The sequence below is a fragment of the Hipposideros armiger genome, unplaced genomic scaffold (assembly GCF_001890085.2).
Source record: "Hipposideros armiger isolate ML-2016 unplaced genomic scaffold, ASM189008v1 scaffold_664, whole genome shotgun sequence".
Lineage (NCBI taxonomy): Eukaryota > Metazoa > Chordata > Mammalia > Chiroptera > Hipposideridae > Hipposideros > Hipposideros armiger.
In genome coordinates this window covers 57,823-82,696 of record NW_017732014.1, presented here as the reverse complement: position 1 = coordinate 82,696, position 24,874 = coordinate 57,823, and the positions used below count along the sequence as shown (strand labels likewise).

The following is a 24,874-nucleotide window of genomic DNA, read 5'->3' as shown; positions in this document are numbered from 1 at the left end:
TCCTAGATCTGGGGAAGGAGGGGCTGGAGGCCTGGATTCCTGGATCTGGGGGAGGAGGGGCTGGGGCGTGGGTTCCTGGATCTGGGGGAGGAGGGGCTGGAGCCTGGGCTCCTGGATCACTGCTGGGTTTGGGAGCAACACTCACCGGTGATAGGAGCTGAAGGATCTGAGGGCCCAGCCCTCATCCTGGATCTACTTCCTCCCTTTGTAGCCACAGCCAGTGACCCAGCAGGACCCAGCTATGCAGCTGCCACACTGCAGGCCTCCAGTGCTGCCTCCTCAGCCTCTCCTGCCTCCAGGGCAGTAGGCAGCACCTCCAAGGTGAGATCATCAGACCCTGGTGGGGCGGAGAAGGAGGCAAGAAGGTAGAGGCCTCACCTCATCTCACCCTCTCAGCCTCAGGAGTCCCCCAAAGGGAAGAGGAAGTTTGATTTGAACCAAGAAGAAAGGAAGACCCCTAGTAAACCGTCATCTCAGCCCTCACCATCTACCCTCAAGAAACCCAAATGTGAGCAAATTGGATTCCTCGTTCCGTAGGAGCCTGGGCTCCTGTGTTCTAGGGGAGGAGGGGCTGGGGGCTGGACTCCGGATCCAAGGGAGGAGGGGCTGGGGCTTAGTCCCAGGAGCGCTGACTGAATCTATTCTTTGGCTTTCCCAGTGACAGCACCCACTCGTACCCCAGCCACCACCTCAGTCGCTGCCCCAGCACGCGGGGCAGGTCTAGGGAAGCCCCGAGGAGAAGGCACTGAGCCCAGGGGACCCCGAGCTGGCCCGCAGGAGCTGGGGAAGATCCTTGAGGGTGTGGTGGTGGTGCTGAGTGGCTTCCAGAACCCCTTCCGCTCAGAGCTCCGGGACAAGGCCCTAGAGCTGGGGGCCAAGTACCGGCCAGACTGGACTCCTGACAGCACCCACCTCATGTAGGCCTGCGCCCTCCTCCTCCCTACCTGCCTGCTGCTTCTCCTCCTGCTCCCCCTGTCTCCTCCATCTTGCTTGCTTTCTGTCTCCCTGTCTGCCTCCTTCCCTCTCTCTCCCCCTCTCTGTCTCTTCAGCTCCCTGTATTATATCCTCTGCCTTGTTTCCTCTCTGATTCTTACATCTTTCCCTCAGACTCCATGTCTTTTTCTGTTGCTCCTGTATCTGTCTTTCTCTCTCTCCTTCTTCCTCTCTCTGTCCCCTTTATTTCCTTTTTCCCCTTCACCCCTCAATCACACCTGACGCCTCCGTTCTGCTCCCCCCAGCTGTGCGTTTGCCAACACGCCCAAGTACAGCCAGGTCCTAGGCCTTGGAGGCCGTATTGTGCGTAAGGAGTGGGTGCTGGACTGTCACCGCATGCGTCGGCGGCTGCCGTCCCGGAGGTGAGGCCTCATGGCACGTGTGTGGTATACACATGTGCACAGACACACAGACCCTGCCCCTCATCCCTGTGCTGGGCAGTAGTAGGGATCTGGGGCGAAATCGGATGGGGGCCTGCCAGGGGAGAACACAGGCGGCCGAGCCCAGAGTCAGCTGACCTCTGAGAGGAGGAGGAGGAGGGGCAGGGGCTGGGAGACACACAGGAGGGAGCGAGGACTTGCCTGGGGGTTCACGGAGGGCTCTGTGCAGTCTGCGTATGGAGAAGGAAAAGAACATTGCAGGCTGAAAAAACAGAATGCATAGAGGCTCGGGCTGGAGAACGGAGTGTTGGGGCCTTTTTAGATTCATTCCAGAAGCCCCTGCTTGGTGTCAGGCTGGGCTGTGCAATGCTGGGCACCCAGACGTCAGATCTTGACTGTGAAGGCCTCTTACTTTGATGAGGGGCCAGGTTTGTTATAAAACAGTGTGGAGGAAGGCCCAAGGGGAGACCCCAGTGAGCAGGGGTTGGGGGGGCAGTGTCTTCAAGGACAAGAAGAGGTTTACCAGACTGAACAGGCAGAGAGCATGCTGGGTGGAGGAGCCACGGTTGGGGTCAGCCTGGTGTCTGCCTGGAGAGGTTGCCGGTGGGAGGAGAAAGTGGCAGGAAAATGAGGTGGGGGCAGCAGGAGCCATGGTAGGCTTTGGAGCTGGAGACGGGCGGGCTCCGATCGGAGGCCTGTGGATCGGAAGGAAGACTTGAGTCGCACTCCGTAGGAGGGAAGAGCATACCTACCAGCGTGTGTTCAGAATTGGGGCTGCACCTGGTGTATTTGAGAGACGATCTGTGTTTGTTGGGGAAAAGGTGAAGGTGGAGGCGGACGCTGGGAGGTAGGTGAGGTCAGCTCAGAAGGGCTTTTGGTGCCTGGCAGAGGCACTGGGCTGTGGAGGCCCACAGACCCCTCTTCTGTAGTTCAGTAATCCCAACATCTCTGGGCCAAGAGTGTTTTCCTAGGTTTAGCACAATCTCACTTGGCTGCATGATCATCCTGAGCTGATGTGAGGCTATTTATGGACTATTTATCCCATTGAGTTTGTCATCATATTTATTACAGAAATATGCATGGTTTTGATTCACAGGCCACTCTTTCCTCCCTTCCCCACCCCCACCCCTGGGAGGTGTGATATAACCATCTGTACACCACCATTTGCCTCTCTAAAATCGGAAAAACTCAAAATTCTGAAACCCATCAGGCTCCAAGGGTCTCTCTGTGAGCAATGGGGAGCCACGGAAGGTTTGAGAGGGGCAGGAGCCGGCTCTGTTGTGGGGGGTGGAGTGTTGAGGGAGGCTGAAGGTGGGAACCCTGGAGGAGATTGGGGCCTTGGGGACAGAAATGGAATGAGTTGGGGATATATTTAAGGACATAGGAGCAGGGTTTGGATTATTGTTTGTCTGGGAGAGGTGAAAGAGTGCGTGGAAGAAAAGGCAACGAGACAAACTGTATTTGCATCAGGGTTTTGACCAAAAAAATAAATTCAGAAAGCATTTTGTATTTTAAAAATTTGATGATGGAAGGAAGATGGGAGATGGATTTTCCCACAATAATTACAAATTGAGTTTTAAAAATCTTTTAATTCAAGACTTAAGGAATCTTTAAAGAAAAAGCTGAGTAAACCCACCATGAATTCTTCAGTCAATGGCTACACTTTAAACCCTCTGAATTTCCCATGAGCCATTGCTTTACAGTGAGTGTAATGCACCTGAAGTGTTTCACCAGCTTTTTTTAATTTAATTTTTTTTTTAAAGCTCAGCCATCCTGCCACCTGTTGGCAGCTTAGCGGCTGCTCAGCTCAGGCCGGGAATCAAACCGCTGTTGCTCAGAGGTCAAACTCTTGAGCTCAGAGGTCAAACTCTTGAGCGAGCTCTTAACCAGCTGAGCCACTCGGCCAGCCCTCACCAGCTTTGAAATAACCAAATCATGAGCAGAAGGGTCTTAAAGTGCATACCAGGAAAGTAAAGCCAACACGTTCATTTGCTTCTGCTGTGTACTTTGCCCTGTGATTTGGATCAAGTTAATTAATCTCTCTGTGCCTTAGTTTCCTCACCTGTGAACTGGGGCTAAAATTAGCATCTACCTCAGGATTCAGTGACTCCTTCTTAAGTGTTTAGAACAGTGCTTGGCACATAGGAAATCTCATGTAAGTGTTAGCTGTTATTATTAGAACTAGGAGAATTCTTTTTTTTTGAAGTGTCAGCAGCTTAAGGAACGATGAATTATAGATAGTATCAAGGTCTTTAAAAAATGTATTTGCTTTTGGGAATTTTCCCTTAATTGGTAGGCATTCTCCCAATGAGAAACTGACTGATTCTCGAAGGGGAAAACGATTTCTGATTTTTTTTCCTTTCTGAAATGGAGCATTTCTTCCCCAAGAGGGAGGGGCAGCCAGGGAGTGCTCAGGTCTCCTGTGTGGGAGGCTGGGGTGACTGAGGGTCAGGGGGGGCCTTCTGCAGCTCGGAGGAGGGGCAGGCTGAAGGTGGCCATGGTTGCGACCCTGGTATTCAATAAATGCCAGTGGCTGTTGCTTCCCAAGCATCCCCCCGACCTGCCCCGGGGGAGACTCTGTGCTGTTTGTCTGAGGCCCAATGCCTCCCCTAGGTACCTCATGGCAGGGCCAGGCTCCAGCAGCGAGGACGAGGGGGGCCCTCACAGCGGCAGCAGCGGGGATGAAGCCCCCAAGCTTCCCCGAAAGGTCCGATGCCCCCTGCGCTGGTGGGGGAGGGTTAGTGGGAGGAGGACATGGGTCGGTTGTGGTCCCCAAACTCGCCACTCTTGCCTTCTGCGGGCACACAACCCCCGACACACTCACACGCACCCTGCCTCTTCCCTCTCACTGACTCACCCTCCCTCCTCAGCGCCCCCAGACCAAAACCAAGCCCCCTCAGGCAGCAGGACCCAGCTCACCCGAGAGACCTCCAACCCCAGATGGGACCAAACCAGGCTTACCAGGGGCCCAGGAAGATATAGATACTGAGGGACAGCAGTCAGGTCAGAGCCTGAGAGAGGAGGGGCTGGGGGCCTGGACTCCTGGGTCTGAGGGAGGAGGCGTTTGGGGGCCCCAATAACTGGATCTGGAGGGCAATTGAGGTTGGGGTTTGGGATGCTTGTGTGAGACTGGGCAGGAGGGTTACCAGTCTTCCTAGAAGATAAGGCAGATGCCTCACATTGACTAAGCTTCCACTCGCAGAAGGACAGGACAGTGGGGCAGAAGATTCTGGGGACACCGACGATGAGCTGAGAAGGTAGGGTCGGGGCTGGGGGTCCTGGCCTCGGGTGGAGGGGATCTGGTCTGCATGCTCTCCCCCCACCCCTCTTGGCGTCCCCAGGGTGGCTGAGCAGCAGGAACAAAAGCGGCCCGCTGGCCACGGGGAGAATGGTGAGGACCCATACGCGGGCTCCACGGATGAGAATACAGACAATGAGGGTCCCCCGGAGTCTCCCAATCTTCCGGTCCCCGAGCTCCCAGGTAGGAAATCCCTCCCTCCCTCCTGAAGTGGGACCTGTCCCTCTCGTTCTCAGCTGTGACTTGCCCCCGCCAGCTCTGGGACCGCTATCGCCTGCCCTGTGACTTGTCTCCCCGTTGCCTTTGCCCGCTCCTTGCTCCCTTAGGCCTATTCCCTTCCCTTCTACATCCTCTTGTCACTTCCCTCTGTTCCCCTCTTGACTTCGTGCTGTGACCACCTCCATCCCAGCCCAGCGCCAGGCCTGACCCGCTTTGGCTCCACTCCACGTGTGAATAGCCCCTCCCTCACCCCAGGCTTCAACCTCCCTCGCTTCAGGATCACCTGGGGGGCTTTCAAAATCTTCATATGCCCAGGCCTCACCCCCCACGTTCAGTTTTGTCAGGGTAGGGTGGGGCCTGACACACACATGATGTGGGCGCTGATCTCTGTTGGGACCTGGGTGGTGTTGACATTGTTGTTTGTCACCCCAGACATGAATGCGGGGGGGGGTCATTGGGTGGAGGCCAGGCATCAGAGCCTCTGCTGGTGGAGAATGGAGAGAGAAACCAGGCAGCCCAAGGGCTGAGCGGAGGTGAAGTGCAGTGGCCGCTAGAAGAAGCTGTTTCCACTGGTTCCTCGTGGGTGATGGGCAGGAAAGTACTTTGATCCTGCAAAGCCTCCAAAATGGCACCAGCAAGTTGATGGCCTGGAAAGCCAGGTTGAAATGGAACGAAGAGCCATCCTCAAAGTAAGGGCCGGAGAAGGCACTTAGTTGAAAATGAGAAAGATCGTCTAAGTGAAGAAGTAGCTGGCTAGTTTCCAACCCGGCCAAGCTCATTAAGTGGCACCAGCCCCTGTGTGATGGTCTTCGTGTAAGAAACACGTTGTAATCACCGTTTAAGCAAAAAGAAAAAAACAAAGAAACAAAAACTCCCCAGGCTGTTGAGGGTAAAGATTTTACAAGGCGCTGCTGGGCCTAGCCAGGAACCGCTGCTTGTCACCCCGCCAGCTGTGCGTGAACACCCTGCCCAGCCGCTGGCCCTGCTGGCCCTGCTGTCTTGCCTCCAAGTGTTCTGTGGCTCCTGGCTGGTGCCTTGGAACTCCAGGGCCCTCACCTTGGCTTATCCACCGTCTCCCCACAGACTTCTTCCAGGGCAAACACTTCTTCCTGTATGGAGAGTTCCCTGGGGACGAGCGGCGGAAGCTCAGCCGCTATGTCACAGCCTTCAATGGGTCAGTCTCTAGGGGGTGGGGAGAGGGTATGTTAGGTTGTGGGAAGGAAGGTGATTGGGAGGGTGGAGAAGGGGCGTGCCCTGCAGAATGGGCACAGGCCATGGAGTTCATTGCCAGCCCTGCCCCCTGTGCTGGGCAGCTCTGCTACATAGCTTCCCCTCAGTTTCCTCTTCTCTAAAGTGGGGTTCTCTGGCACTTTTCTGAAAGGATTAGTGACAGTGGGAGCTTTTGGTATTGTGGGTGTGGCAAGGCTGGCACATGGGAGAATGGGGGATCCACAGGCCTCTGAGCCCCTAGGGAACATAGGTGGAGAGAGGTGAGGACGGATGGCCTTTGAAAATGGTTGGGGAGTGGGGTGTCAGCAGAGGGGACACTGATTCTCGGCTTCTTTTCTTCTCCCACCAGGGAGCTCGAGGACTACATGAGTGACCAGGTCCAGTTTGTGATCACAGCACAGGAGTGGGACCCCAGCTTTGAGGAGGTGAGTCCAGAGGGGCAGGGGAAGGGAGAGCCAGCCTGCCCTTGCATCGCCTCCATCCCCTCCTCGCTCACACGTGCACCCTCCCCGCCAGGCCCTGATGGACAACCCCTCCCTGGTGTTCGTCCGCCCCAGATGGATTTACAGTTGCAATGAGAAGCAGAAGTTACTTCCTCACCAGCTGTATGGGGTGGTGCCCCAGACTTGAATGAACACACACACACACACACACACACACACACACACACACACACGCACACACACGCGCACACACACGCACGGACACATGCACACAACATGCGCACGCGAGTTTAATAAAGATAACTTGGTTTGGAGCTGCTGCTGCCCCTCACTCAGGAGTCTTCCAGAATCTCCAAGAGGCTCCATCTTTCTGTCTTATGTTTGGTTTTTGCTTCCTCTCTGAGGGCCAGGTTTCCTGGCTGCCTGAAGACTCCTGTCCTGGGGTCCTGGAAAGAATGAGGGGCTCTCTATTCGGGCTCTCTATCAGGGGTCTGATAGGGAAGAATTTCTTTGTCACTCCTCCCTGGCCTCTCAGCCCTATGGTAGCACCTGACAGGGAATTGGGAATGTGACACTCAGCCGGTTCTGACCCTCTGAGCCCGTTCTTGGGTCTTAGTCCTCCCTCTGCGGGTCCTGGGTTGGAGGCCTGGGTGCTCATGAGGTGTGCCTCTCTCTTGAAGTCTCCGCCGCTCCTGGCCAGGGATGTCTCCCTTTCTTCAGGCCTTTCAGAAGTAGCTCTGTGGGCCGGCCGAGTGGCTCAGTTGGTTAAGAGGTCGCGCAAGAGTGCGAGCTCTGAGCAACAGCGGTTTGATGCCCGGCCCGAGCTGAGTTGCCGCTGAGCTGCCAACAGGTGGCAGGATGGCTCAGCTAAAAAAAAAAAAAAAAGAAGTAGCTCTGTAACTGTCAGCAGCATGGTTTTACATCACCATTCAGGAGGTAGAAAGAGGGGAAGGAACATTTTAATCAACCCACCCAAATCCTTAACCCCTTCAGGAATCCACCACATTTAAGGTAGGAGCTGAACAGGCTGTTAGAGAATCGGCAGAAGATGGGATGGAGCTTGAGGCAGGAGTCTGTGACTGGGACAAAGGCCAGGAAATGGGAACTATCAATAGCCTGGTGCCTGGGAGCAACTGAAAGAGATTGGCACCTTCAGTGAAGAGGCTTTGGGAGCAGATCTGGCTGGAAAGGTGGGCATAGTCCTTGCAGCTGGCAGCCACTGGACATGGGTAAACTGCAATGAAATGAAAGGAAAAATTCACTTCCACAGTCACACTGGCCACATTTCAAGTGCTCAGTGAACACTACTGGACAGCTCAGAACATTTCCATCACTGTAGAAAGCAGGCAGGCTGTCCTGAAGGGCTGTCAACGCCAGGCCAAGAACGTTGGACTTTTCCTGGGGCTGAGGGAGTTAGGAAGGGGTTTGAGCAGCACAAAGGGCAGAGTCATCTGGGTTTGAGATCTGCCCTTGGAGTAACTTTCTCTTGGACATTTCAGGCCTTTCCCGAACTTGTGCCTCACTAGCTAACCAAAGGCCACCAATCTCAATCCTTTCCCTTTTTTAAAAAAAGATTTTTATTGGGGAATTGGGGGATGGGAACTGCGCTGGGGAATTGGGGCAAGGGGAACAGACAAGTTGCTGTCCTTTTGTTCTTCAGTCTAGTTGTGGAGGACGTTGCTTCACTGGCCCAAGTTGGCACCATCATTGCGCTCTTCCCGGGCGAGGCAGATCAGTCGCCAGCTTCTGGAGGGCCGCTCACGCTGGCTGCTGGCTACACACAGTAGCCCATGGCAACCCACTGCAGCAGTGGCTGCAGCCTATGCCATTGCTGGCAACTCCAGGTAGAGCTGTTGTTCAGCATCTCAGCTGTAGAGGGCAGTGTCACTGACCCTCATATGTTGGATCCTAACCGGGGTCCTCTGGCATCCCAAACCAGCTCTTAACCAATGCGCCACTCGGCTGGCCCAATCCTGTTCCTTTCTTGACCTTTGTTTGAAGGTGGTATTAGATTGCATTCACTCATTTGTTCATTCATTCACACACGTACTGATCACTTACTGTATTAGTTTCCTATTCATGCTGTAGCAAATTACCACAAACTTACTGTCTTAAAAGAAATTTATAATCTAGGTCTGGAGGTCTGAAAGCAGAAATGGGTCTCACTGGGCCAAAACGTCCCGGTGTTGGCTGGCCTGTGTTTCTTTTGATGGCTGTAGGGGAGAATCTGCTTTCTTGGCTTTTTCAGCTAGCAGCTGCCCACATTCCATTCCCCTTCCATAGTCAAAGGCAGCCAAGGCCAGGAGTCTTTCTCACAGCTCACCACAGACACTGAACCTTCTGTCTCCTTCCACGTTTAAAGACTTGTAATTACATGGAGCCTGGATAATCTGAGTTAATCTCCCTGTTATAAAGTCAGCCAATTAGCAGCCTTAATTCCTTCTACCTTAATTCTCCTTGGCCATATAACCTATTCATAGGTTCCAGGGACACCTGTGGGAGGCCATTGTTCTGCCTACCACACCCACCATGAGTGAAACATGGGCTGCAGTGTGAAAGAGACAGCTGTCCATGCTCCCATGGGGCTGACATTCTGCTGGGGGGTGTGGGGGGGAGACTGTATGGCAGTGTTGGGCAGTGATGAGGGGCAGGGCAGGGTGGGGATAGTTTAGATAGGGTCATAGGAGAAGGCGTCTCAGAGGACTTCCCCCTCTGCAGGGACTTGGGAGAAGGGAGTGTCAGGAAACCAGTCCAGGCGGAGGAAAAGCAAGTGCAAAGGCCCTCAGGCAGAACATGTGTGAGGAGCAGCAGGGCGACAGGGCATCCAGAGGCCCAGGATCCACCCTGACTCAGCATTGCCCCATTGATGGGTTGTGGCCCAATCCCATCTCGTGGCTTCAGTTTCCCCATCTGTACAAGGTAAGGTTGAACCAGATCAACACCTCTCAGATGAGTTTGTGACCTTGAAGCTTTGATGGTGGTGGTGGTTGCTTTGGAGGAAATCTCCCCAGGCAGCTCTGTATGTAAACGGTATAATTGTGCTGCCAGGTGTGGAGGAAGGACTTGCACCCTTACCCACCCTCAGGGCCTTGCTGTGTGGCCTGCAGCCCAGCAGCGTGCTTGTTTCCATTTGCCTGCTTGGTTCCAGCCCTTATGCTGGAGAGTCCACAAACCATCTCAGTCCATCCTCCACACCTTTCTGATCACAGCTCATTACGTCCTCAAGAAGGCCTTTCCTAACCTTTATAATAGTATATGCAGGGTGGCCAGTTAGCTCAGTTGGTTAGAGTGCAGGCTCATAACACCAAGGTTGCTGGTTTGATCCCCACATGGGCCATTGAGTTGTGCCCTCCACAGCTAGGTTGAAACACTTACTTGACTTGGAGATGATGGGTCCTGGAAAAACACACTCTTCCCCAATAAAAAAATTTTTTTTTTTAAAGTATATGCTAGGTATACACTCATAGTGCTAACAATTTGTTTATGGCCAAACTTACCAGTCTTCCTCTATAATTTGCACTTTTTGTGTCTTAAAGATTCTTTTGCAACCTCTGAGGTTACTAAGATATACTCCTTCACTTCCATCTAAATGTTTTAGAGCTTTGTGTTTCAAATTTAGATTTTAAATCTCTAGAAACTTATTAGTGTATGGTGTGAGGTAGGGATCTGCATTAGTTTCCTATTGCTGCTGTAACAAATTACCACATTTTCTTATAGTTCTGGAGGTTAGCAGCCCAATGTCAGCCTCAGTGAGCCAAAGTCATGATGTCGGCAGGCCTGGGTTCCTTCTGGAGGCTCTAAGGGAGAATCATTTCCTTGACGTTTCTAGCCTCTAGAGACCCCTGGCCCAACATCCTAGTCTCTGCTTCCATTGGTACATCTCCTCAGGCTCTTCTGTTTTTCCCCCGAATAAGAACTCGTGATTACATTGGGCCCACTGGAATAATCAGGATAATCTCCCCGTCTCAAGATTAGATCCTTCATCACATCTACAAAGTCCTTTCTGTCATGTGTAAGCTAACATACCTGGTTCCGGGGATTAGGGTGTGGACATCTTTGGGGGACCATTATTCTTCCTACCACAGGATACCATTTAATTTTTTTCCATCTCAGCTCACAGATTAGTCCTTTCTCCACTCATCTACAGCAGGGGTTGGCAAACTACAGTCCATTGGCAAATCCAGCCCACCTACTATTTGTGTAAATAAAGTTTTATTGGAACACAGCCACATTCACTTACGTGTCATAATGTGTGTGGCTGCATTTGCGCTATAATAGCCGAGTTGGGTAGTTGTGGCAGATGCTGTATGGCCTGCAGAACCTAAAAATACATACTATCTGGCCCTTGACAGAAAAAGTTTGCCAAGTCCTGATCGACAGGTGGGGGTTGTTACGTTAGGACCAGAGCTTCCCTACTTGTTCTTAAAAATGGACTTTGATTCTTAATTTTTGCCACTACTTGACTAGCGTCCACTTTCCTCACTAGATCAGCTCTGTCTTGTTTACTGCTGTGTTCCCAACACCCTGTGCAGGTCCCAGCACACAGTAGGTGCTTAATACATATATGTAGAATGAAGAGCAGTCTAATGTTAGCTCGATCATCTTATTTTATAGTGGGAGAAACTGGCTGTAAGAAGGGAACTGACTTGGCCCAAAATGATGCTTGTGTCCAAGGGCCTTATAACACTCCCATTTTATAGATAAGGCATCTGAGTCTAGAGAAGTGACAAAGCTTGTCCAAGGCTGTGTAGCTCATACATAGTGGGTCAGGGCTGGCTCCAAAGCTTGGGCTTTACAATTTTTTCATACTATCAGTAGTATACCTTTTCTGCTTTTATCATTTGGCATATCTTGGGAATCTTTTCACATTGGTACATATGGGGCTGACTTTTTCCTACAGCTATGGCTGTAATTGTAATTCATTAGCTGGTCCCCTATTGATGGACACTACCAAAGATGGGTTTTCCATCTTAGGGCACAACTGTCACGCTGCAGTGAACATCCTTGCCCTTATGCCTTGTTCACATGCTTGAGTTTACAGGATAAATTCCTAGAAGTGGAATAGTTGACAGGAGCATGTGTACATTTTAAGTATTTTATAGATACAGTCAAATGGCCAAAATGGAGGCACCAATTTAATTTATAACAATGAGAGACCTTGTTTCACCACATTCCTCACTAACCCACAATGCTAGCAAACTTTTTACCTTTGCCAAATGAATAGGTGGGAAAAACCAGAGGCAGGGCTTTCAAACTACAGCTTCAGGTCCATGGTTTGGGGCTCAACGTTAACTCTGTGGCTGAAGACTTCCCTTCCCCCCAAAACGGGCGACCAAAGAGTTCCTCTGCCTTTTAAATTTGAGCCCAGTGTGAGGGGCCAACATCCCTGCCAGCTAGAAGAGGCAAGTCCATACAGCCTGGTTTGGAAATGCCACCTCTTTATTGACCGGGGCTCGCTGCAGAGGGGGCCAGTGAGCCAAGGGGAGGGCTCACTCCCGTTCTCCCTGGTTCTCAGCCTGGTGGTGGCTGCGTTGGTGAAGGAGCAGGAGGCGTTTCTGGCCAAAGGCCTGACCGCAGCTGGAGCAGCGATGCCGCGTGGTGGCCTGGTTGCCTGGTGCGGTGGGGGGGTCGTGACATAGGCGATGGGCGGCCAGTTTGGAGGGGAATGAAAAAGCCTTGGGGCAGTGCGGGCAAGGATAGGGGCGGGCATCGGTGGCATGGTGCGTGTGGCGGTGGGCTGCCAGCTTGGAGGGGTAGCAGAAGGACTTGGAGCAGTCAGGGCACGGGTAGGGGCGGGAGGGCGCATGGGTCCAGAGGTGGGCTGCTAGCTTGGAGCGGTGGCCGAAGGCCTTTGGGCAGTGGGGGCATGGGTGCGGGCGGGCGCCGCTGTGCGTGAGGCGGTGAGCAGCCAGCTTGGAAGGATAGGAGAAGGCCTTGGGGCAGTCAGGGCATGGGTGGGGGCGGGCGCCACCGTGTGCCAACCGATGCGTGGCCAGCTTGGACGGGTAGGAGAAAGCTTTGTCACAATCGGGGCAGCGGTGCGGGCGCTGGGGCGGGGGCCTCCTGCGGGGTCGAGAAGGCTCCCCCGCAGATGCATCAGGCCCAGGAGCCAACTGGCGGGGCTTCTTCGGCGAACCCTGGTGGGAAACTAGGGGACAGAAGGGCTGGTGGGCTCCAGGCAGCAGCCAACGTTCTGAGTCTATGCCAGGCTGCCCCCACCCCTGCGCGCTTTGATATTCGAGTGTATCTGCAAGTATCATACTGAGATCCCCCAAATGGCATCCATTATTCTAAGGGGCTCAAAGGGTTACCTACGTGAATTGCCAAAGCTAAGTCTTCCCCAAAGCTACTTAGGTATCTGCTTTTATTACCTTCCCAAGTGATAACCCTGAAATACCTCATGTTGTCCTCCCTGCCCTTCTCATTTCCTGAGCCCTAGAAATGTCACTGAGGGTCTCCCAAAACCAACCAGGAAGATTCCCCAGAACATCACAATTGGGGGTATCCCAAATGGTCATCACCCTGGGCTCTCAAACTTTCACCCTGAGAGTCCCTCAAAATGTGATTCTCTTAGCCCCAATTCCTGGAGAGTGCCCCTCCCTCAACCCCCCAGGCGTGGCCGCTCTCACCTCCTCCTTTGGTCACTGGTTCCTTGCCAGAAGGATTAGGATCTGTTGCCTCGGCCGCGGACTCCGCATCTCGCTCCAGCATCTTGCTGGTCCAAGAACCTAAAGGAAGGAGGGCCTAGGGCGGGGGAGGGGGCGACGCTTGTGATTATCAAGCTGATGGGGATAGAGCTGGATGGGGATAGAGGTGGGCCTAAAATCAGGGGTCCGTTTGTTTAGAAGCGGGGTCTATTTAAGTCTGGGATCCTAAAGCAAGGGCGATAATGGCGGAAAGGGGGGGACTAAAGCACAATGGGCGGGGCTATGCAAATCTGACCTAGAGGCATTCCCTTTGCAACTTGGACCTAAGGTTGGAGCTTCGGAGTGGAGTAGCTGGGCCTCTGCAACTTAATTCAGAAGTCCTATGCGCGGGGTGAGCGGGGCCCCTATGTCCAGAGTGAGCGGAACTTCCCCCCCAGAACCTCCCAGCCAAGGTACCTCCGACGAGAATGGGCGGAGCCACACAAATAAGATCCCAAGTCGGCTGCCCAGCAGTTCAGACCCAGGGGAGGGGCCTAAGAGCTCAGTGGGCGGGGTTTCACGTCGAAGAGGCAGCTTTACCCGGTTTTTGGCTTAGTCTCAGTCCATTGACGACGCCTGGATTGCTAAATTTCTTCCTTGCTGCTAAATTTCATCCCCGGCGTGGAGTTAGGGCCGTGGAGGGTAGAGGGGAGACCTGGAGGAAGACACAGAAGGAACGTGGCGTGTGTTGCGATCCAGAAACCCCCTAATGGACCCAAGCGTCCGGCCTCAATGAACCCCTTGGGATCATGGCATTCGGGCACCAAAGCACCTCCGCAAGGCTCAGTCACCGATGCAGTCCCTCCGGAACCTATGCATCAGTACCCCAATAGATCCCCCGCCGGGAGTTCCTAGCGTTCTGCCCCTAATCCATTTCCCGAAGACCCCAGGAGTGTGGACCCAGATCCCTGCACTCTCACCTGCGGACTGCCCCTCCCCGGGGGCGGGGCTCCGGGCCCCTCCCGCGGCGGCCGCGGCCGCAGCCGCGCTGTCCTCCGACGCGGCGGAGTTGCGCTGCCCGCCGCGCGCCCAGCGACGGGAGGGGAGGGGAGGGAGCGCGCGAGAGCGGCTCGGCCCAACCTCATTTCCATTCCCTCCTCCCACGCCTGGCCGGTGGGGGCGTCAGTACGCGTGCGCAGTCGCGGCCAGTGGAGGCTGCGGCGGGGGAGACGGAATAGGAGAGGGTGGGTGCACAACACAGGCAAGTTGGTGAGCAAGCGCGGAACCACCGGCCGAAGGACCGTAGGAAAATGTACAGCAGCTTGCGGGGCCTACGGTGGCTGACTGGAGTCAAGCACATGCAGGCGCTAACACGGAGAAGCTGCGCTTAGACCTATCATTGAGACAGCACCCAGCACAGGCACCTTCCCTTTTCTGTGCCCCCACTTCTTTTCGAACATTCCGCAGGGAGACTGAATTCTGTCTCCCGGAGCAGTTTTAAAAGCTGGCTGCCCATTCCGCCCCTCAAGGCGTTTGTTTGAAAAAAAAAAATGTCTGGCTAATTCCTGGAAAGAGAGCGGAGCAGGGCTCCAGACCGAGCCGACGCCTAATAAAAGGCACGTTATTTGCATAGTGCCCCAGCACCCGTGGCCATTGGGTGATTCAAGATTCTCAGCCTCTCACACCCCAGTGCTACGGCCCAGCGGAAGGGGTCGGGGGCAGAGTCTCGACGTGCTCAGGCCCGTGTTCCCGAAAGGGCCGGAGCTCCTGGTGCCACGCCCGGGGTCGCATGCTTGGCACCTTTCCACGGGCAGTGACGGTGCACATTCCCGCGCAGTACTGGAATGACTGTGAAGTGCCGATAAAAGTCTCCTGCATGGGTGGGAGCAGCGATGATAACCCAGGGCTGGTGAGGCTTGGGAACCTGGGGAGTTAGTTATACGGGAGGGGTTATTTGGACTCGAGCCAGATTGCCTGGGTAACTGGTTTAGAATCTTGACTCTGCCACTTTCTAGGTGTGCGTTCTTGGGCAAGGCACTTCATCTTTCTGGGCCTCAGGTTCCTCATCTATTCAGTCGAGGGTTGTTAGAATTAAATTACGTAATCAATGGAAACGGTTTAGAACAGTGCCTACAGTACCCGGTAAATGTTACCAACACTGCGTTTTGGGTTTATTGTGCATTAAACTAGGTCATGACAGGGGCAAGTTTGTCCCAGGAACAGCAAGTGCACAGACCTCAAGGTGGGAAGGAGAATGCGGTATTCAGGGTATATCTCCCATGACGTCATGCCATGCTTCACATTCACTGACCTTCAAGTTCTTGTACTTGCCATAGTCAGTCCTACCTCAGGGCCTTTGTACTAGCTGGCCCTCTGTCCCCAAGGCCCTTCTTCCATCAGTTTGCTTGCTGATTGCCTCCTCAGATCTCAGCCCAAATATTACCACTGCAGAAGGCCTCCCCTGCCCACCCTAGCTCATGGAGCCCCCTTCCCTCCATTACTCTGTTGCCCTCTCCCCCGCTTGTATGCACTTAACAATATATGCTTTGTTAAAATGGACAACTTTTCTGTCTCATTCATCTCTCTGTCCCCAGCATACACAACAGCGCTAAGCACATATTAGGTGTTCAATAAATCTATGTCAAATTAATGCTTGGAAGAATTAACACCCAGGAGAACCTCTGTGATGGGAAGGTAGAATGATGGGGAAAATGCAGAACTTGAGGTCAAGGAGTTGCAAGAGTCCTAAGCTGAATGGGAAACCAAGGGAGGGTTTTAAACACTGGAAGTAACATGAACTAGTTTGGATTTTCATATACTCTTTTTTAAAATCATATGTTTACATTATGGAAAATTTCAAACTTATACAAAAGGAGAGGGAGGGGAAGAGTGTAATTAATGCCCATATACCCATCACTCATGTCCAATCTTCTTTCATCATCCCCTCAACACCCCTCCTTGACTCCACTGAATTATTTTGAAGCAAATTCCAGATATTTTGCTCAGAAGCACTTCAGCCTGTGTCTTTAAAAAATAAGGACTCTCTTTTAAACGTAACAATAATATTGCTATCACATCTTTCAAAATTTAGAGTCGTTTCTTCACATTATCGCATATCCCATTGTATTCAAATTGCCCCTATGGTCCCGTGAACAGTGCGGGTTTGAACTTTGTGTGGGTCAATCGAAAAAAATCTGTGTGTAAGTGGATCCTGTAGTTCAAATTCACATTGTTCAAGGGTCAAATGTAGTTTTTTTTCCTTTCCAAGCACAATGTTTTACTTTATTTCAAACACACAGAAAAATCAAGAGGGTAATAGAACTGTTCTCTGCATTAATAATAGAATTGAGGGCCGGCCGAGTGGCTCAGTTGGTTAAGAGCTCGCTCAAGGGTTTGAGCTCTGAGCAACAGCGGTTCGAGTCCCGGCCTGAGCTGAGCAGCAGCTGAGCTGCCAACAGGTGGCAGGATGGCTCAGCTTAAAAAAAAATTAAAAAAATAAAAATAATACAATTGGTCAGTGTCAACAATTATCCAGTCATGGCCAATGTTGTTTTATTCCCCCCACCCCAGGGGAATTTGGAGCTGTATGACAGACATCATATCCCATAAATATATTTTTATTACACTTGGTTTGTTTGAATCAGGAGCTAAACAAGATTCACACATTGTATTTATGTGGTGTGACTCTTCAGTTTCTTTTTCATTGACATTTTAAAAAGCGCACTCTGGCTGCTGCATGGAAAATAGATTGTAGGGAAGCAGAGTGGGAGCCAGAAGCCCAGTGAGGCGGCTGTTATATATATATGATATAATATTAATTATATATAAGTAATATATAAGTTATATATAACTTATAATACTAATTACCAGCTTTTATTTAGCACTTATTATATACCAGGGTGATTTATATCAATGTCCCTAGTGATTTCTATGCATTCATTCATTTAATCCTACAGCAACTTTTTAAGAGGAAACACTGCTATTATCCTCATTGTACAGAAGAGGAAAGTGAGGCAGAGAGTGGTGAGGTCACTTATCCAAGGTCACACAGCCAGGAAGTAGCAAGGCCAGTATTTGAAAGCTGTAGCTTGGCCCTGGAATCCAGGTAATTTGCATTTATGCTTTGCTGCCTCCTGACTGGGGCAGAGGGTGTGTTGCTGGAAAAGTGGCCTGATTGGAGAGGTTAACTCAGCAGAGCCTAAGGATGAAATAGGAGGAGGTGGCAAGACTAGGAAGGAGTCAAGGATGGTGATGAAATAGATAGCCAGCTTCCCTTGAGAGCTTGTTCTGTGCTAAGTACGGCCCCAAACTCTACATGTGTGAACTCATTGGATCTTCACAATGAAGGAGGAACTATTTTTAAACCCATTTTACAGATGAGAAAACTGAAGCCCAGAAGAGGGTGAGTTTTGAGCCATAGGTCACACAGCTGGGAAGAATGACGCCAAAGTTTCTGACTCTTAGAACATATGACAACTGACCCTACAAAAAACCCAGAGGGTGTGCTTGTCTTCAAGGGGCAGGTTAGAAGTCTAGCAATCCTGCAAAAACAACAGGAATGGGCCCCAGGGTTGAGGAAGTTTTATTTGGGGAACCCTCACAGTAATGAGTACCCGAGGGTTCCTATTTTCCTGGTTCCTTTGTCCTCTGAGCCCCTGGCAGTCTCAGCACCTTCCCTTGTTTTAGCCTTGATGTCTGCACCTGTCTCCCCCAACCAGACTCACCAGCTTGGGCCAGGCATGTAGAAGACCTCAACGTGAGGAATAAATGAGCAAAGCTCTCTCCCTGATTCTAAGCTTTTCTGTCTGTTTTTCTCCTATTTGGGTGTCTCCCAGATCTGAGAGATTCTCTCCACCTTTCTGCGCATTTCTCCCTGCTCTTATGTCCCAACATCTCTTCCCATCTGTCACAATCTTCTAGAACAGCGGTTCTCAACCTGTGGGTCGCGACCCCTTTGGGGGTCGAATGACCCCTTCACAGGGGTCGCCTAAGACCATCGGAAAACAAAAAGATATTTACATTACGATTCATAACAGTAGCAAAATTACAGTTATAGAGTAGCAACGAAAATAATTTTATGGTTGGGAGTCACCACAACATGAGGAACTGTATTAAGGGGTCGCGGCATTAGGAAGGTTGAGAACCGCTGTTCTAGAATCTCCAAATGTATCTTTGTGACCATATTTCTTTGACAGACATCCCATTTTGAATCTATATCTCTCCGTGTATCTCTGAAAAATCTCTCTAGGTCTCTTTCTTAGTATCTCTGAGTGTTTCTCTCAAGTCTCTGAGCATCTCCTCTGTCTCTGAGCGTCTCTCTGAGTCTCTCCCCTCTAAAGACCATCAGGAATACACTAGGAGACTGGCACAGTTTGGTTTTGTTGACTTGCTGTAGCTAAGGAGAGAGGGTCACAGAAGGAGCACTGGCTGTCTCTCCAAACACAGGGGGAGCGTGATAGGATTTTTAGGAAAGATGGCATTTACATTAAATTTAAATGAAACAAATTTTGATGTGCTCAAGTCAAAGCAGGCCTTGCAGAAAGGAATTAATGGGGAAGCCTGGTCTGAGAATCCCATCCAGGGCCTGTGCCTTACAAACTGCAGAGTTAAGATAAACGTAGGATGTACAGTTGACCCTTGAAGAACACAGGGGTTAGGGGTACCCATATTCCCCTCTCCCCTGGCCAGTGCAGTTGAAAATCCATGTATAACTTTTGACTCCCTCACAACTGAACTGCTATAGTCTGTTGTCTTGCTGATAACATAAACAGTTGGCTAACACATATTTTGTATGTTATATCTATTAAATACTGTATTCTTACAATAAAGTCAGCTATGCCTGACCACTGCGCTGTATACCTGAAACTAAAGTTAAATAACATTATATGTCAACTATAATATATATATATTATCTATATCTATATCTATATCTATATCTCTCTCTATATATATAGTCACGTGATATGGAGCACAGAATAGGGAATAGAGTCAATGGAATTGTAACAGCTATATACAATGTTAGAGGGGCAATAGATTGGGGGAGGGGGGTTATCACTTTGTGAGGGGTGAAATGTCTAGTTCATTGTTTTGTACACCTGAAACTAATAAAAATAAATAAAGTCAGCTAGAGGAAAAAAATGTTATTGAGAAATCATAAGGAAGAGATAATACGTACATCATTTTATGCATTCATGACATACCTAACTTTTTCTTGTCTTTCATATTTCTAGGCTATGTGGTTCAACTGCAAATGTTTTCAGGTTTTCTTTCTTTCTTTTTTTAGCTGAGCCATCCTGCCACTTGTTGGCAGCTCAGCTCGGGCTGAGAATCAAACGGGCAACCCTGTTGCTCAGAGCTTGCAAATGTTTTCAAATTGTCGCAATGTCCAAAAAAATTTCTAATATATTTATTGGAAAAAAATCCGTGTATAAGTGGACCAGTGCAGTCCAGACCTGTGTTGTTCAGGGGTCAACTGTAGTTGCCAGAAACTCTTCCTCTGAAGCCCTGCACCACCTGGGTTGGAAACCATGACTGTGTCTCTGTGACAAAGTGGCTTAGACCCCAGACAACAGTGGGGTGTCTCATTCTCACCACCGATATGATTTCAAAGAGCAAACTTTCGACAGTCTATGACTAGACAGCATAGTTTCTCAATTTTAGGTCCTTGGTGTAAGTGAACAAAAGCTGTTTTTGGAGGTTCATATCCCAACAGAAGCCGAATGACCCCCCAGCCTGATTTTGCAAGATATAATGCAAAATTATTTTTGAAAATGATTTCTTCCTGGGAAGAAATAAATATTCCTGACAAAATAAACAATTTTAAAATAAACTTTAATGGGATCAAATGTTGTTCTGGGAGCTAGACACCAGCTCAGTAGTTCCTGAAGTGACCTGGAACCAAACATCTTTTTCTTTCTAATAATGAGGAGTCAACCACCCTATTTTCCTATAAAATGGCCCCAGGGCTCTGAGCGTACTGGGGTCTCTTGTTGGGTTTCTACTTCTCTCCCTGTCTGTGCTTCTCCCAGAGTCTCTCCCTCGCCCTTTAAGAGTCTCCTTGTTCTCTGTCTCTATTGGGTCTCACTGTCATCGCGGTCTCTGACCTCTCCCCACCGCCCCCAGCCCAGCACCGCAGGGCCGGCTCCCGGTGCCACCTCCATGCCCGCGTCTCCTTTAAGGCAGGCCCCGCCCCCGCTGGCCCCGCCCTCTCCCCGTCACTCCGGGTCAGCTGGGTGTACTTTGCTTCAGAGGGTGCTGGCCTCGGCTTAGTCCCCATCCGGCCGCAGGCGCTATGGCGGGGGCCGCACTGAGAGTCGCGGGGCGGCAGCTCAGCCAACGCAGCGGGGCTGGAGTCCCCATCCTCCTACGGCAGGTGAGAGCTGGCGGGACTGGGGAGCGGGATCACTGGGCCTTGGGCCGCGGCAGGGGCGGAACTGCTGGGTCTTTTAAATCAGGAGAGATCTGGGAGCCCCGGTGCTCGGGGCCAGTTCCTGGGTCCTGTACAGAAGAGGGTGCTGAGGACCCTGATTTGGGAGGTATCGGAAAGTGGGGACTCATTGGTTCTGAAGGAGCAAGTTGCTAGGCTCCTGACTCCAGGGGAAGGAAGTGGCGGGGGTTTCTGGTTCTGAATTTTAGCAAGGGATTCGAGTCGAGGCCTCTTCTCCCGAGTCCCCAGTGAGTGGGTGGGTCTGGTTCTGCGACCTCACCTGCCCCTCAATCCCTTGCCAGATGTTTGAGCCCAAGAGCTGTACCTACACATACCTCCTGGGTGACAGAGAGTCCCGAGAGGCCATTCTGATCGATCCGGTTCTGGAGACTGCGCCTCGGGATGCCCAGCTGGTCAAGGAACTGGGGCTGCGGCTGTTGTATGCTGGTCAGTCTGGGGACCAGACTCCTGGGTCTGAAGGAGGCCGGGGTGGGGGCTGGGAATCCTGCGTCACCAGTGTGCTCCCCTGGACCTGGCGCTCCTCTCTCTCCCAGTGAACACCCACTGCCACGCGGACCACATTACGGGCTCGGGGTTGCTCCGGTCCCTACTTCCCGGCTGCCAGTCTGTCATCTCCCGCCTTAGCGGGGCCCAGGCCGACCTGCACATAGAGGATGGACAGTCCATCCACTTCGGGCGCTTTGTGAGTTGGATGCTTCGTGAGTTGGATGCTGGGTCCCCCAGAGGGTGGTGGCCTGGACTTCAGGGAAGAGGGGGCTGGTGGCCTGGGCTCCTGAGTCCTGGGATAGGAGGGGCCTGCCTGGGGCCTGGGTTCCTGACCCACGTTTCTCTCTCTGGGAGGAGGGCGCCATCAACCCAGGTGGGGCACTGGGGCAAGAGGTTCTGGGCAGGTGTGTCTCTGGCCAAGCCCCTTAAGTCAACAGCACTTACAGTTTCCTACGGCCTTGGGGCAGCTCCTTTGGCCTGGCATCTCCATAAAAGTGGATTGGGGCTGGAATGCGGAGGCCAGGGCTGAGGAAGAGACCCAGCCCTGTCTTCTGAGAGCCACTGTTGGCAGAAGTAGCATCCTGTTTGCCCAGGGTCAGGACTGGGTTGAGATCAGCGAGGTTCCTAGGGTGCAACATTTAAAGAGGTGCTCACTGTCAGGGTGGGTACGTTCCAGTGACTTGCCTCCTTAAATGTTGTGCCCTAGGTGTAGTCTTGCTTCACACAGCAGTCTGGCCCCAGCCCTGCTATTGCCTCACACCAGAAAGGTCTGAAGGTTCCTACTTGACTTCCCTCCTTTTTTTTTTTTGCTGCAGGCATAATCCACAGGTTTCCGGCCAGAATTTCAATCCCGGGCTAGCTGGTGGGGGGTGAAAGTTGCACTCAGAGGGGAGGGAAACAACTGGCAGGGCATTTTTCTGATCAGAGTAGCTAAAGATGTAGAGTTTGGCTGGCTTTGGGGACCGAATGTCAGGTGACAGGGTGAAGACAGCCTCGTTTAGAGGGTTTTGCTAAATGGGGATAGCTGATCTGAGTCAGAGTATTTAGCTGAAATGAGGGCTGGGGGAGGGGGAGTGTCAGAGCATTCAGCTACAGTGGTTACAGCCTCTTTATTTCAAGCCTTTTCCTGGAGGCAGGTAAAAAAAAATTCATTGTACATTTATGGCAACTGCACACAGCAGTCAGGTGCTAACAAGCATTTCTTGAGTTGAGAAGCCTTAGAAGAGTTAGAAATGGTGGATTTTGTGTCAAGATGAACTCGTTAAACTGAATGAGTGATGTTTTCAATGAATGAATGTTGAAGGGTTTAGCTGTGGTAGATTTAGCTTCAGTGTTTGCTTTTTTAAACAGCTTTATTGACATAACTCACAAACCATCCAGTTCACCCATTTAAAGTCTACAATTCAATGATTTAGTGTATTCACAGAGTTGAGCATCCATTGCCACAATTAATTTTTGAATATTTTCATAACTCCAAAAAGAAACCCCACATCCCTTAGCTATTGCCCCAGCCACCCCACCCCTGACTTTTTTCACCCCTGCATGCTTAGGCAACCACTAACCTACTTTCTGTCTCTATGGATTTGGCTATTCTGGATATTTCATAGAAATGGAATCCTATAATATGCAGCCTTTTGTGACTGGCGTCTGTCACTGACCACAATGTTTTTAAGGTTCACTCATGTTGTAGCGTGGATCAGTACTTCACTTATTTTTCTTGCTGGATAATAATTCCATTGTATAGAGAGACCACATTTTCTTTATGCGTTCATCAGTCGGTAGACAAATGTTTCTACTTTTTGGCTATTATGAATACTGCTGCGATGAATAGTCACGTACAAGTTTTTGTGTGGACATGTGTATTCATTTCTCTTGGGTAGATACCTAGGATGGAATTACTGGATCATGTGATAATTCTATGTTTAGTAGTTTGAGGAACTGCCAGACTATTATCCAAAGTGGCTGCACATTTAATGTTCCTACCAGCAGCAGATGAGGATTCCAGTTTCTCCACATCCTTGCCAACACTTGTTATTATCTGTCGTTATGATTATTCAATATATTTTTTTTGGTTTTCACCTAAGTTCTTTATAAACCTTTAGAGATGGGCACATTTCTTTCTCTCCCTTCTTTTCCTCCTCACACTTTAAAAAATTGTAATGTATGAGGTGTGATAAAAAACTACAGTGAATGTTTACATTAAAAAAATGTGTTACAGTAAAAGACACATTGCCATTAATCCCCCTCAAAATACTCCCCCTCGCTTCTAGCACACTTACCCCATTGTTCTTGCCACTTCCTGAAGCAGTTCTGGAAGTCCTCTTTCATGAGTGTCTTTACTTCATACTTCATCATGACAACGCTCCGTGTCACACATCGCTTCTGGTAGGGCAATTTCTGCCAAATAAAAACATTATGGGGCCGGTCGAGTGGCGCGTTGGTTAGGAGTTGGCATGGGACGCCAGCTCTGAGCAGCAGGGCTCTGCCCTGGTTCGGATCCCACATGAGGGCCAGTGACACTGCACCCTCTGCAGCTAAGATGGTGAACAACAGCTCAACCTGGAGCTAGGCGGCTGTGAGTCCCCGGCGATGGTGTAGGCTGCAGTGGGGCTGGCCGGCAGGGGGTGTGAGCTTTCATGAGCTGCCGTAAGTGGCCGTCCAATGGCCGACGAGTGACTGCCTCACCTGGGAAGAACGCCATGATAATACCACCATGGGCCAGTGAAGCGACGTCCTCCACAACTAGACTGAAGAACAAAAGGACAGCAACTTCTCTGCTCCCCTTCCCCGATTCTCCAAGGCTGTTCCCCTCCCCTAATTCCCCAATAAAATCTTTAAAAGCAAAACAAAACAAAAAAACAAACAAAAAAACCATTATGGTGTGTCCTCATCCACCTTATTCACTGGATCTGCCACCATGTGACTTCTGGCTCTTCCCCAAAGCCAAAAAATGACCATGAAAGAAAAATGTTTTAAATCGATTCAGAACATTGAGGCAGCCACAACAGCACAACTAAAGACACTCACAAAACAGGACTTCCAGAACTGCTTCAGAAAGTGACAAGAATGATGGGGTAAGTGTGTTCCAAAGCAAGGGGGAGTATTCTGAGGGGGATTAATGGCAATGTGTCTTTTTCTTTAATAAATTTTTTACAAATTTAAACATTCACCATATTTTTTATCACACCTCATACACATGAGTATAATATAGTACAAAGTGCACATGTTGTACATGTGCAGCTTGGTAAACGTTTGATGATCCACTGCCCAGATCCAGATCCAGAACCCGCCCCTCACCCCAGAAGGCTTCCTTGTCCCTCTTCCTGGACATTGACACTCCACCAAGGGACCATTCTCTGTCTTAATCATAGATTAGTCTGCCTGTTCTGGACCTTCTAAACAGGAATCATACAGTGTGTACTTTTTAAAAAAAATTTAATCTAATTATTTTAAAAATTAGTTTCAGGTGTACAACACAGTGCAATAGTTATATTTTTACCCCTCAAAGAGAGTGTACTTTTTTTTTTTTAAGATTTTATTTTATTTTATTGGGGAATTGGAGGAAGGGGAACAGACAAGTTGCTGTCGTTTTTTTTGTTCTTCAGTCTAGTTGTAGAGGACGTTGCTTCACTGGCCCAAGTTGGCACCATCATTGTGCTCTTCCCAGGTGAGGCAGATCAGTCGCTGGCTTCTGGACGGTTCTCACTGCGGCTGCTGGCCGCTCACGCTGGCTGCTGGCTACATACGGTAGG

General features: G+C 50.7%; 3 protein-coding genes across 10 annotated transcripts in view; 2 read left to right on the top strand and 1 right to left on the bottom strand.

Annotated features, from left to right (window-relative positions):
- XRCC1 (X-ray repair cross complementing 1) overlaps nt 1-6,937 on the top strand; it is a 24,330-nt gene extending 17,393 nt beyond the window's left edge. For 2 of the 3 annotated variants that reach the window (XM_019626280.1, XM_019626282.1), the window contains 11 exons: nt 212-321; nt 397-508; nt 659-917; nt 1,239-1,355; nt 3,987-4,080; nt 4,244-4,376; nt 4,576-4,630; nt 4,715-4,854; nt 5,974-6,064; nt 6,470-6,545; nt 6,637-6,937. In XM_019626280.1, the coding sequence (XP_019481825.1) occupies nt 212-321; nt 397-508; nt 659-917; nt 1,239-1,355; nt 3,987-4,080; nt 4,244-4,376; nt 4,576-4,630; nt 4,715-4,854; nt 5,974-6,064; nt 6,470-6,545; nt 6,637-6,750 (1,301 nt within the window). In that variant the 3' untranslated portion in view covers nt 6,751-6,937. The remainder of the gene's footprint in view (nt 1-211; nt 322-396; nt 509-658; nt 918-1,238; nt 1,356-3,986; nt 4,081-4,243; nt 4,377-4,575; nt 4,631-4,714; nt 4,855-5,973; nt 6,065-6,469; nt 6,546-6,636) is intronic. The other variant, XM_019626281.1, reaches the window with a different exon arrangement.
- Nucleotides 6,938-11,981: 5,044 nt separating this feature from the next.
- On the bottom strand, nt 11,982-14,380 carry ZNF575 (zinc finger protein 575). 3 transcript variants are annotated; one of them, XM_019626316.1, is made up of 4 exons: nt 14,170-14,380; nt 13,790-13,904; nt 13,193-13,307; nt 11,982-12,711 (listed from the first exon to the last, which is right to left on the bottom strand). In XM_019626316.1, the coding sequence occupies exons 3-4, from the start codon at nt 13,272-13,274 to the stop codon at nt 12,053-12,055; spliced, it is 741 nt and encodes a 246-aa protein (XP_019481861.1). In that variant the 5' UTR covers nt 13,275-13,307; nt 13,790-13,904; nt 14,170-14,380; the 3' UTR covers nt 11,982-12,052. The 3 variants fall into 3 exon arrangements, with proteins under 3 accessions (XP_019481861.1, XP_019481863.1, XP_019481864.1); XM_019626318.1 differs by lacking the exon at nt 14,170-14,380 and adding an exon at nt 14,022-14,163; XM_019626319.1 differs by lacking the exons at nt 13,790-13,904; nt 14,170-14,380 and adding an exon at nt 13,667-13,778.
- A 6,023-nt stretch (nt 14,381-20,403) lies between these two features.
- ETHE1 (ETHE1 persulfide dioxygenase) overlaps nt 20,404-24,874 on the top strand; it is an 18,031-nt gene continuing 13,560 nt past the window's right edge. Inside the window, exons 1-3 of one of the 4 annotated variants that reach the window (XM_019626313.1) lie at nt 20,404-20,561; nt 20,918-21,062; nt 21,170-21,318. In XM_019626313.1, coding sequence (XP_019481858.1) covers nt 20,481-20,561; nt 20,918-21,062; nt 21,170-21,318 — 375 coding nt within the window. In that variant the 5' untranslated portion in view covers nt 20,404-20,480. The remainder of the gene's footprint in view (nt 20,562-20,917; nt 21,063-21,169; nt 21,319-24,874) is intronic. The other 3 variants (XM_019626312.1, XM_019626315.1, XM_019626314.1) reach the window with 3 other exon arrangements.

Bases quoted from the DNA above. Each gene is read 5' to 3' on its own strand.
- ZNF575 (XM_019626316.1), bottom strand. From the start codon at position 13,274: ATGCTGGAGCGAGATGCGGAGTCCGCGGCCGAGGCAACAGATCCTAAT. The intron at 12,712-13,192 runs GTGAGAGCGGCC...TCTGTCCCCTAG, and splicing joins ACCAGTGACCAAAGGAGGAG to TTTCCCACCAGGGTTCGCCG.